The 13358-nt window shown below is 30.7% G+C and overlaps 1 protein-coding gene across 2 annotated transcripts in view; it reads right to left on the bottom strand.

Annotated features, from left to right (window-relative positions):
- The window catches only part of sns (nephrin adhesion molecule sticks and stones), an 82532-nt gene that overhangs the window by 63506 nt on the left and 5668 nt on the right, over positions 1 to 13358 (bottom strand). For both annotated transcript variants that reach the window (XM_075730708.1, XM_075730707.1), the window contains exon 2: positions 9018 to 10487. In XM_075730708.1, the coding sequence (XP_075586823.1) occupies positions 9018 to 9426 (409 nt within the window). In that variant the 5' untranslated portion in view covers positions 9427 to 10487. The remainder of the gene's footprint in view (positions 1 to 9017; positions 10488 to 13358) is intronic.

The following is a 13358-nucleotide window of genomic DNA, read 5'->3' as shown; positions in this document are numbered from 1 at the left end:
AAAAAAAATTTTCAATCTACAATCAAAGTGTGTAATCAACGAAATCATTTTTTGTTTGTTTGTTTAGATTTGCGTATCGTATGATGATATATATGCATAAATGGTGATACAAAAGCTTCTGGGTCACCGAAAATGAACCAGAAAAATTTAATCACAAAATTCGAGAAGCAGCAAAAAAATGATGGATACTTTGTTTAAAATTAAAAATTTTAAATTTTTCCATTCATCGATAAAACGAAAGCAAAGTCAAACACAAATTCATTATGCAAATGAATCCGTACGAAGAAGAACAACAACAATGATTGAATTATTATTGCCCGAAATAAAAATCAAATCAATTCAAAATGAGAAAAGCAAACATATTTTTTAGCTTGAAGGAACGACTGAGATGGAAAATTAAATTCTTATGAATTACATGTGGGGAAAGAGAGAAATTCACACCAAACAACCGAAAAGAGAAAAGAAAATTGCCAATCAAAAATAAAACTATTATCAAAATCAAAAAATTCAAATGAAATTATCAAGAGTTTTGAATTTTTATCTTGAAATATCTGGAACACTTCACACACACACACACATACTGGAATCAAATGAAATTTTTTTTTTCAAATTCAAACCACCACCATCAAACACCACAAACGATACACTCAATCAAATTTGACACTTTAGAAAATATCAATATTCATTCTCGCATGCATGTCTGAATGGCAAAGCCTCGAGATGAACTTTTTTTTGATTATTTGATTTCATTTGAATCGATAAATATCATCGCCAAAAACTTCAAGATTTAAATTTGGCGAAAAAAAATTTCAAAATTCACACGATCTACACACAATTTGATATGATGATGATGATGCGATTGTTGATGATGGGAATTGATGGAAAAAAGAAAAAAAAGCGAGATCAGACACCAGTAGCCATTTGACAATTGTCTAGAATGAAAAAAAAATTGTCAAATGTTTGGCCGTCGTTTGACAATGGAAAAATATTGAAAAAAAGAAAAAAAAGAAAAGAAAACATTAATATCAAGTAGCATCTTCGACGTCGTTGTCGTAGTTTTTTCTTAAGAATCCATATTATTATCATTTGTTGTTGTTGTGTAAAAAAACGAAAAAAAAAATATTTATCATCTTGTTCATGTCACACACACAAATAAAAAAAAATTTTTGACATTCTATTACTAACTCCTGTTTCATTCATTCATTCATTTGATGATGGAGATAATATGGTTTGACATATTGAATTTGTTTTCTTTCTTTCGTTTTTTTTTCGGTGACATTATATAACTGTTTTTTTTCAAGGGGGTGGCAGTAGAAAAGTGACACTTTTTTTCATTGCCTGTCTGCGTGTAGCTGAGTTTTCCATTGAAATAAATAATAAATCAATGAATCAGATCAAAATCGGTACAACAACTGCAATAACAATTGTCAACCAACGAATCAAGAATCATTTTTCCTCGCGAATTTTTCTTTTTCGTGGAAAGTTTTCGGACAATGAAAATTTTTTTGTCTTGAAAAAAGTTTCTCAAAAACAAAAAAAAACCCAATGATGGTGATGTTCTATTTTGGTCGAAAATTTTTTGAACAAAAACAAAGAAAAAAACTTTTTTTTGTTTTGAGAAAAAATAAAGAAAATGTTCAAACGCCAGTGGCTTTTTTTTCGTTGAGGGGGTGGTGATTCAACTTTTAATTTTTTTCTCCTTTAATTTCTCGTTTGATTATCACAAACATCGCATGCCCCCGATTCGATAATGATTAGATCATCATCGATGAACAAATATAAGAAACAAAAATTGATTATATCGTCCAACTAGCCACCCACACAACACAGAGACATAGACAGAAACACAATGAGAGCACGTACACAACACCATTATGGTGAAATGATGAAAACTTTTTTTTTCACAAAAAAATCGAAAAACTCCCACAACCACCAAATAAAATGGCAATAATAATTGAATGATTTTGTCGACAAAGAAGAAAATTATCAACAATGTTCCAAAAAAGTAAAAAAACGTTTTATCGAAAAGTGAAATAAAAAGTTCAAATCAACGAGAACATCATCATCATGTAATTGTCGATTTTGTTTATCAAGTCTTTTTGCAACACTTTTCTTGGAACGACATTGTCGACGGAAAGAAAAATTGAAAATTTCGAGCCTACGACCATTATGACGATCATGATTAGGCTGTGAATACGAATTTTCAATCGACCAATGGATTTGAATGACTGAATGACTGACAACAAAACGATTGACAGCTATGATTATGATAATGGCAATGATGATGATGTGAATAAAATACACAAAATACCCGAGGCTTTTATTATCCAAAAAAAAACATGAGATAATAATAACAAAATCCTACCACTCTACTACGAATCATTGACAATCATCAATGATTTGCCATTTTTTTTATCAAAATTTTTGCCCACCTAAAAAAGGAATTGAAAATTGCTTCATTTCACATTTTTTCTCACATTTTATTTCTCGATTTGGAATGACTTTTTTCGTTATTGTAGTCAACAACAACAAAATAGATAAACTGAAATGAATTGAATGACATCTGAATGAATGAAAAATGAAATCACAGCCAACAAAAAATAATTGATTAACGTGTGTGTGAATGAAATGATGAAAATAACGAGTGAAATTCATTAACATCAATTCAATTTGTTCAAATGTTTCGTAATCAAAATTTTTGATCCAAATTGATATGTTGATCATCATCATCTGAATCAAGAGTTTTATTCATCAACACAACAAGATTGAACATCAGGATAGGGTTGAACATCAGAACAGATCAATGTAATCAAGCTCCGAACAACAAAAACAATGAGAAAAGTCCAAGTTTTTTCTCTGGTAATCAAAATTCAATTCACACACACACACACATACATGGATATGAAACAACAAGAACAACTACCAAAAATGAAGAACAAAAAATCAGACAAATTGTAACAAGAAACATAGTGGAAAGAAAACATTTTAGGTCGAGACAAGACTTTTAAATGAGAACCAATTTGATCATCATCATCATCATCTTTTTTTGAAATTTGGATTTTTCCTATCAATATCCACCACCACCACCGATGAGGTATTTATTAGTGAGAATGATGCTTAATATAAAACATGGAAAACAACAACAATAAAGAAAATTCATGTAAACTAAAAACTTTTTCATATAACCGAATCACAATGGGGACATTTAGTAGCAGGCATTTTTTTTGCTTTGTTTTTTCCAATTCGATACGCAAGGCTATGTTGTTTGTGAGTTCATTCAACAAAGTCAATGTAGAACGAAATTTTTGATAAAATTAACCAAGTCTAAAAAGACGAGAAAAAAAGAGAAAAAACGAAAAAATATATAGAGCAAACATGATGGAACAACAACAAGAAGCGTGAACATGGCTTTGGATTTGCGTGACTTGACTCGATTTTAGGATGCTTTGCAATACACAATAATCGTAATAATAATAAAATGCATTTCGGACGGATTGATTGATAGTTTTAGGGGCCAGCAACAGCAGCAGAACATGACAATAATAAACAAGCCGGAACAATAGCATCAGCAGCAGAAGAAAAAAAATGGACCATGAACGTGTAGATCATCATTTTACAACTCTCAATGTGTGATCGATCCATCAGATTGATTGATTGATTATTTGCTAATGAAAAATTGTTCATTATTCAATGACCAAAAAACATCAAAGTTGAAGAATTGTATTCAGAATTCTTCACCATTTCTAGTTGGTGTCAAGTTTCAAAAAAATGGATTCGAATTCTTTGTTTGGAATTAAATATAAAAGATATAATGTTACCTGTGCTATTAGGAGGTGTTTCATTTCGTTTGTTGTTCAATTCAGGATTTATACAATTTAAAAAGAAAAAAAGATTTGGATGAAACTAAAGAATTTCTTTTCACTATTCATTCACAGAAGAAAAGTTTTCGAAAAAAAAAAGAATTCGATGGATAAGATATTGAATGACATACATATCTACTCAAAAAAGAAAATGAAAAAGTTGTGAATGCGTGTCACTTAAGCTCAGATTCTGTAAACCATTGTATTTTATAAGGTGAAATAAAAGAAATAAAACAGAAGACAACAAAAAAGTTCCAGGAATTTCAAACTCGAATACTTTGAACAAAATACAAATTGCAAAACTGGAGTCAAGTTCAATGAGTTCCATCCTGGCATCCTTTGAATGCAAATAAAATTGATTATCTTCAACCAAATGATTACCATTGATCATTAACAACAAAGTCATCTTCAACAACAAAAAAACAAAAAACAATAAAGTTGACACATTTCAAACACACATTTTCCTGCTGCGTTCATTCAAAATTGAAATGACCATCCCTACTACAACATTCATGATTGAAATCAAAGGAAAAAAACGAAAAACAATCTTAAATCTCATTCACGCAGAAAGCAATTTTTAATCGAAAAAAAATGTTCAAGTTTTCAAAATTTCAAAAACTGTTATCAAAGCATCATATCGATAGAAAGGGATGTGCGGGTATATGTGGAATCAAAGTGGACATGATCAACACCACCACCACCATCATCGTCATTATCATCATCATCATCATGATAATCACTAACGAAAAAAAAACTAGTTAATGTCAATGTCCACGGCCAAATCATCGTAATAGAAATACGATGATGACGAGAAAAAAAGCACTAAATTTAAATATCGGATAGAAAATCAACCAGTGTGTGAATGATGCTCACACACACTGGTTTGTTATGTTGTCACATTTTTTAGTTGACAACTGACAATTCTACATGTAACCACAAAATGTGTTTTCAATAAAGGAACTATAAGTTACATAATGATAATGATGATGAGAATTTTCGTGTTTCTCTAGCATCCACACAGCATTATTGGAAGAAAAAAAAATGAATTGTCACCATTCATCATCATTATTATTTGTTTGTTTGTAAATTTGCATTTAGAATTAAATAAATTGAAATTTTTGAATGAAAAAAAAACCATAAGAGTAATGAGAATATGCCGCTGCCAATAGATGTTTGAATATTGAAAAAAAGAGAAAATAAATGTATGATGGTGGACAAATGAAAAAAAACAACAACAAATTTCAACCATCCGACCAGAATGAATGATCAATGCATAGGCAAAAAAACCATGGGAACGATGATGGCATCTTCATGAGAAATTTTGCAGAGATTGCATCCACACACACACACACCATCAGTGGATGTTTATCATCATCATTCAGCAACAGCATCAGGTTCTTTCATTTGCAACTAGTTTTTTTTCGTTTGTTCATTTGGTCCCGCATCAAGTTATTTTTTTACGAGTAGCATAGTTATACGAGATAATCATAATGATAATGATAACGAAGAAGAACAACGATGATGATGGCATGGCAGCAGTGGTCACACAAAATTAGAAAAAAAAGATAAAATCTATATTCAGGTGACATTTTATATATCTATTCTTCAAAGATAAAATTTGAAATTTTGAAAAATAACGATAAAGAATCATCATAGAGAGAGAGATAAGTGTCACAACTACAACTCCAAAACAATAAACCAAAAAAGGATTGAAATGACCAAAAAAAAAAAAAAATGTTCCGGCTACAATTATCCATACAACAAAAAAATAAATGTTTGATTTACTCATCATCATCATGATCATAATTATAAGGACAAAAAAAAACAATGGGAAACACACACACACACAGACAACGACTAATTGTTTCAAGTTTTGATCATCATCATCATTGAAATGACGATAACGAATTGAACAATGAAATAACCGAAATTTTTTTCTGTTTTGATGTGAAAATGAAAAATTTTCATTCACACACACTCATTGTATACGGATGTTTAAATCATCATCATCATGATTATGGATGCGGTAGCCAAAAAAAAAAAAAAAATGATGATTGAAAAAAGTCAAAAACTATGACACCTTGTCCTTATTGTCAAGATTAGAATAAAAATGATGACTATGTTGATGCTAAACAGGTTAATTATACACATGTTTGGTGGATAGGCTTTATTCATAATAGTATCATATCTACTAATAGTAGGTAGTTGGTAGTTATGTCGAGCAAGCAATTTAATTTGCCGAGAACATAGAAACAGAAAAATAATGAATAATCCAATTGTTGTTGTTTATCGTTCATCAACTCATGATGATAATTTTGAAAAATTCATTCAAAAAATCGATAATTCTTTGTGTGTGTATGTATGTATCAGAGAAAAAAGGCCGAAATTTAATTATCAGGTCTAATAACTGCAAATATTTCATTGATTGTCAATATTGATCATTATAATAATGTTTGGCAATTTAAGTGGAGTGAAAAAAAAATTTGAAATTTAAAAAAAAACAGATTATCAGTGTAAATCGTGTTATTCACATATCCATCAGACTCGATCAAATGATGATGATGATCATCACGATAAAGATATCTAAAAAAAGGTAGAAAAAAAACATTGACAACAACACACATTCACACTGATATTTTGTAGATAAAAAGATCGTGAAAATTACAGCATCCCATCCATCCATCAATCGTGAAATGAAATGGTTTTTTTTCTTCTTGCTCATTCCATCAACAACAACAATTGTCTATCCTTCAATAATAATGGAATCACTTTAATCTTTAACCCAAAATCTCTCGAAAAAAAGGCTTCTGAATCTGATGGATTCAAGAAATTTGTTCATATCAAAATTGTGATTACCACACAGAATGACATTGATTTTTTTTCGTGCTCACATCGACATCTAATGATCTGATCATTATCCAAGATAATAATGGCAATGATTATTCATTCACATTCATCGCACATAGATACAAACAATTGAAATGACAAAAACCCGAAAAACGGAAAAATTGTAGAAAATTGATCATTTTATCCATCTCGTTGCTGCTCATCTAATGTCGTTCATCTCTCATCTAATCTCAATCATCAGGTGATGAGGCAATGACATGGCTGAAATGATGAAAAAAAAATACCAGCGATGATGATGATCTTGAATAAGAGTATCTGTTAATGATTAAAATCATTATCATCATGACGGTGACAAAGAAAGAAAAAAAATTGTAAAAAACAAACAATAAAACCAAATCATTAACCTCATGTATCGATTATAGCCACCACCACAACCATTTACCAAAATCAAAAAAAAAAAATTAAATAAAATCGAATTGCATATTCAGAAATATCACAACCAACCAACCAACCAGCCAACAAACTACTATACATCGATGGCAAGATTTAATTTTGAGGCAGAAAAAACAAAATTCGGGCACATATATTCAAACGCCCACACATACACACTCACACACACACATACACACAGAGTATTGAACCGGAAAATTCAGCAAAAAAAAAATAAAAGATTTATGGCAGCAACTGATGCAATGCACAAAACCCATATTACCCAGGCCCATAGGAATTCATTATAATGGGCTAGTTGAATTTTTTATTTATGACCACCATCATCATCATAGCGCAGACCACAAGAAAGATGAAAAAAAGTATTGTACCCGGTATTAAAAAAAATTGGAACCAAAATATCGAAATGTTAACGATCAAAATAGCCAATAGCCATTATATCAATGAACCATCCGACCAAACCAACCAATAAATAATGATTCATTATTTCGATCATCATGGTCATCATCATCATTGTCTCGTTTGAATAAATGAAAAGATGTTTTGTTATTCTGTTGAAATAATAAAAATCATTTTATTCCAAAATTTATTTTTCGGTCCAACAAAAAAACAAAATGGTCAAATTATTTGACAAAAAGGAAAAAAAGAAAAAAAATGTGACAAAATTCCAGATAGAAAATGTCAAACATTCATTCTTACACAATACAAATTGTTTGTATAAGTGGCTCTGTTTTTGTGATTTTCATTTTAAATACACATGCAGAGAATAAATTGGCGAAAAAAAATAAAAAAATAAAATTCTTTTCCATTCACATTTGATGACAGTTTGACAATCATCATCATCATCATCGAGGCCTACATTCACGAATAGATAGACAACAAACGTTGAAATGATTTTTTTCACTCTGTTCTGTGTAAGAGATTCAGATTGGAATAGAGAATTTGAAAGGAGAAAAAAAAATTGGGACCGAAAAAAACTCGGGTCCAATCTAGCATGAAATTTGCTTAGCTTGTCGATATTTATTTATTATTTTTCTGTTGGCAACCATAATGTCCACACAAACCATTGCGATATACTAAATGGAATGCACCGATACACAAAATGGACACAATATTTCAGTGTGTGTGTGTTTGCGCTTACAAAATGAAATCAAATAAAATCCATTTGAAAAGAAGCGAAAAAAAATTGAATGAAATCAAATAAAAAATCAATTGAATTTGATTTGTTCATCAGTTCGGGTTATTGGGTTATTGAATTTGTACAATATTTGGACAAAATGAAAATGATACTGGATTCAAAAAAATGATCAATGAATGAGACCAAAATGTCACAGACATGATAATAAATTTCCTAGCCACGTGTCCATCTCACCAGAAGAAAGATGACATAAAATAAGCGCTGTGTGTGTGTGTGTGTGTGTGTGTGTAACTTTTGACATTTTACTCATTGATAATTGAATCCAATGGTGATTAGAGATTATAGTGCAATGATGAAAGAAAACAAAATCCGAAACCACAACATTATTATGAATTGTTAATATTCAATATGACAAGCACAACAACTGCCAATTGAATCGAATTAGATCATTAATCAGGTCATTAATCCCCGTTTTTTCTGGGTTATCAATTTCAGCACAACGGAAAAAAATTGCTGAAATTAAGAATTGACTTATTGGCGGTAATAAAGGAGGGAGAGAAATTCTCCCAATAAATCCCATTGGATTATTTATCAAAAAAAGGTTTACGATTTGACAACGAGAAAAGCATCTGTCATCACCTTTTTCTATTTTATCAAATCAGAGACATTTTGATTCCATATTTGGACAACAAATAGATGATTATCAAAGTGAATCATATACATACCTTTAAGTCTTGTGCTGGTAGTGGTCATTATGATGAAAATGATTGATGCTAAATAATAATACAAAAAATTTGATGAAAATGATGATCTCATCTTGAAACGATGATGATGATAATATGGTTGATTTATATCATCACATTGGTTTAAACATTTTGTCCAATATTCATTGGTTGTATCAGCAGCAGCAAAAGACATGGCTGATCGATGATGATTATTATTGGTAGAAAAATAAATAAGACTAGGGTCAATCAATGATGATGATCGCTGGTCATCGTCATCATGGTTGGTTTTTTGTAGAATTTCCTCGCAAATCTGAAACTGATTGCTAATAATCGACTGATGATGAATACAATCATCATCATCATTTGATTCATCAACAATACTGATTTGATTCTGGGACATTTCGGACATTATTTCTCTGATTATCGGATAAAAAATACAAATTCAATCACACATAAAATACAAATGAAAAGCGAAAAAAAATCGGTCAACAACACCCACGCACAAAACACAAATAAATAAATTGATGATGATGATGATGATGTTGTGAATCGATGATCATGATGATGATTTTTCACATACACACACGCACACACATTTGAATGCATAAAAAACACACTGATGATGAAAATTGAATTTGGGCCAAACAATCAGATCAACAACAACAACGACAACAACACTGAACAAAGAAAACACACAAACATGCAAAGTTCATTTCGCCGACAACAACATTATTATAGAGATTCATCAATCATCGATCATCATGATTATATGTCGACATTGTATAGATGAGTGAAAGAGAGGGGTGGTGAATAATCAAATGGGCGTCAAGTAATATTTGCATCATTTATGGCGATTTTTTTTCAGTGCTGTCAGTGTTGTGGGTTATTCAAAAAAAAAAAAAAAAAAAATCAGATGTCAACCATCATAATTGGTTGACATTTTGTTGTTGTTGTTGGTGTCGTTGTTTGGTTGTCGTGTGTAAATTATGTGTTCAAATTAAGCATCAATGGATTGTTTAAAGTGATTAAAAACATTTGTCCACAAAAAAAACAAGCAAACGAATGAATCTGTTGATTTTTTCATCGATTCATAATTAATAGATTTGCCAAAAAACGAAAATAAAATGTTTGGTTCTCTGGAATTTATCCACCACCAACACCACAAAAAAAACAGAAATGAGAAATTAGACACAACACACAACAATCGAAAAAAATGTCATAATAATCGCCGTTGTCGTCGTCGCTGGTGGCACATTTGTTTTCTGTTGTTCTGCTATCTGTTCTAGACAATATCTGTTTTGGGAAAATGGAAATGACCAAATGTTTTGGTTTGTGTGTCTGTATGGATAACCCGAATTGTGATTCGGGACACAAAAAAACAAAAACAATTATTGATTACGACGATGATGTTGATGTTTTCAACCAAAACAAAAATCCAAACCATCAAACATTGTAATTATCGTCCTAAACCTAAACAAAGAAAAAAAAACAGAGAAAAAGAAATTGGTCAATAATTAGTTATATTTATTTGATACAAGAGCAATAAGAATCGAAATGTGGATGATTATGATTATTGTATATGGAAACAGAAAACAAAACATGAAAAACAAACAAACAAACAAACAAAACAGACACACATATACAAAAACATTTGGCAAAACAATGCAAGATTTATAAATTCACATCGTGTATGCGACTGCATTGAACATCGACATGGCAGAGATATGAAATGATGACGATGATGATCCAGCATTCAATTCTGGTCAAAACATGAAAATATTTTTGTTTCCAAATACGAGAATATTCGATAAAATAACAAAATGTTTGTGTGTGTGTGTGTGTGATTGGAATAGAATTATTTGATATAGAATAGAAAAAAAACATGGAATTCATTCATTTGTTTCGATTCGATGATGACAAACAAAACAAAAGAGAAAAAATCTTGTAAATTCAAAATGAATAAAAAACACGCCTGAATGAATCAAATTCATCATCATCATTATCGGAGAAAGAGAAAAATGATGATAAATTCCACCATTTGGCAATGTAAGCAAAAAAAATTAGTGGATGGTGATTCGAAAACAAAGAAAAATTGATCCAGTGTTCGATTGATCAATCAACCATCATCAAACATCGACAAAGAAAGAAAATCAACAACGAAAAAAAACGTACGACAATTCTGTATAGTCCAAAGGAGGTTTGGTTTTGAATTTGCTTAATGTTTGGGCCATACAAATATTATTTCGAATATTGCATTGATTTTTCCAGAAAAAAAATTCTCAAAGAATAATCTGGTAGCAAAATAACTCAAGCCCCACACCCAACAGTATAAACAATACAATAATTACAATTGTCAAATCACGTTTTATATTAACTAACTAACTAACACAAACAACAACAACAACAAATATCATATGCTTTTGTAAATGAAGAATAAAGATGTGTCTCACACTAAGTTGTGTCACAAGAGAATGGTAATGCTGAAATTTTTTTCTCATTTTTCACACAAAGAATAATAGACTTGGCTTCATAATGATAATGATAATGAATGTAATGGAATGCGAATCGAACGAAACAAAACACCATCATGGAACATGATACACACACTCACACACACACAATGATCATTTGAGTAAGCAAAGAAAAAAATGAAAAGAATCTACTCGAAAAATGAACAAATAAAATTCGTGTCGTACGTGCACGGCAATATATATTCTGTGAATAGTGAATGGATGTGCTATACTTCTGGCACATCTTTCAATCTCACTCATTCATTCTTACTGGAATTTCGTTCATTTTCTTTTTCGTTTTTTGTTGTTGTTGTTGTTTTTGATTCGTTTCGATCGGATTCACAAGAATTGATTTGAATCGAAAATGGAAAATGAATAAATCTAATTTCCACTTGGAATATATAATTGTGCAAGAACCAGGAACTAGGAAATAATTAGACCGAAAAAGTAAGAAAATTGAGACTTTTTCAAAATTTCAGATGCCTAGATTGAATATGATTACCGGAAATTTACTTGCAACCCACAATACACACAAACAAGAACAACAATAATGATCGTCTGAAAAAAAATTTAAATTTTTAAAAAAGGCATTTCATACCATCATCCCGCGCCATTTCATATCAGTCATCGTTCGTAATCATCATTATGTGATTTCATCAAATCTAAAAAATGTCCTCAATTTATCTACCTACTGTATTTGTGTGGAGGCGAGCATTTTCCGTTATCTAGATTGAAGCTCTAGATTACGAAAACATCAACATGACTGCAGACTATGACCTATGATCTAGCTATACAAAGATTTTATTTATCGTTGAAAGATACCTACACAGAAAACACAGAAAAAGAGGATTTTTATTAAAAAAAAAAAAAAAATTCAGAAGCAATTATTTGTCAAAAACACAAAGATGTAGTTGGAAGCTAAAACCAAACATAGTGGACAACAACAAAACGCTTGAACATGAAACAAAAACAGAAAAAAATTAACCCGAATACAAACAATGGACAAAGACTAATTTGACGCAATTTTTTTACGGTAGAAAAAAATTGAGATTTTTTTTTTGCTTTGTTTGTTTTCCATTGTGTTCCAAACCACTACCGCATTATTATTTGGTCAACTTTTACGCGTCTCCAGGGGAAGCAGTGGACAATGGACAATCAGAAGCAATAAACAGAAACAGAAACACCACCACAAAATACCATTCATCAAAAAACAATTGAATGAACTAATTAGATCCACAGAAACAAAAAAATTTCCAAAAAAATTCCAAAAACGAATTGAATTGTGAAACCCTTTTTATCGAGAAATGGAAAATTCAAATGTCCAATATCACATCATTTTGATGCACCCAGCACTCTCAAAAAAAAAACAAAAATTCATCGATTGAAAACAAAAAAATCATTTCCCAATGACTGATGATTAGGATTTTTGGCTGTATGCACAGCAAGAAGATCAATTTGTTATCCTTGTTGTTTGAATCATTCAATTCAATTCATTCATTTTTCTGTGTGTGTGTGTGTGTGGATGGATTGATTTGGGATGCTTTCCACAATAATACCACAAGCTGTGTTATAATATGATCATCATCATAGTGGTCATGTCAAAATGTCTACATTTGGTGCACAGTGTGTGTGTGTGGACAAAATAAAATATTGAAAAAAAACAAGTTCAACAGGGCCAAAATGGTCAAAAAACAACCACTACCAGCATCATAGTCAATGATGATGATACCTGCATCCGAATAAACGAAATAAACAAAAAGCGAAAAAATAGTTTGCCAATCACAGAGACAAGAAAATTGAAATCCAACATGGATATTCACCAGATAAATAA

Source organism: Dermatophagoides farinae, chromosome 4 (assembly GCF_024713945.1).
Source record: "Dermatophagoides farinae isolate YC_2012a chromosome 4, ASM2471394v1, whole genome shotgun sequence".
NCBI classification, from domain to species: Eukaryota; Metazoa; Arthropoda; class Arachnida; order Sarcoptiformes; family Pyroglyphidae; genus Dermatophagoides; species Dermatophagoides farinae.
The sequence above is the reverse complement of the archived record's forward strand: the minus strand, read 5'-3'. Positions and strand labels throughout refer to the sequence as shown.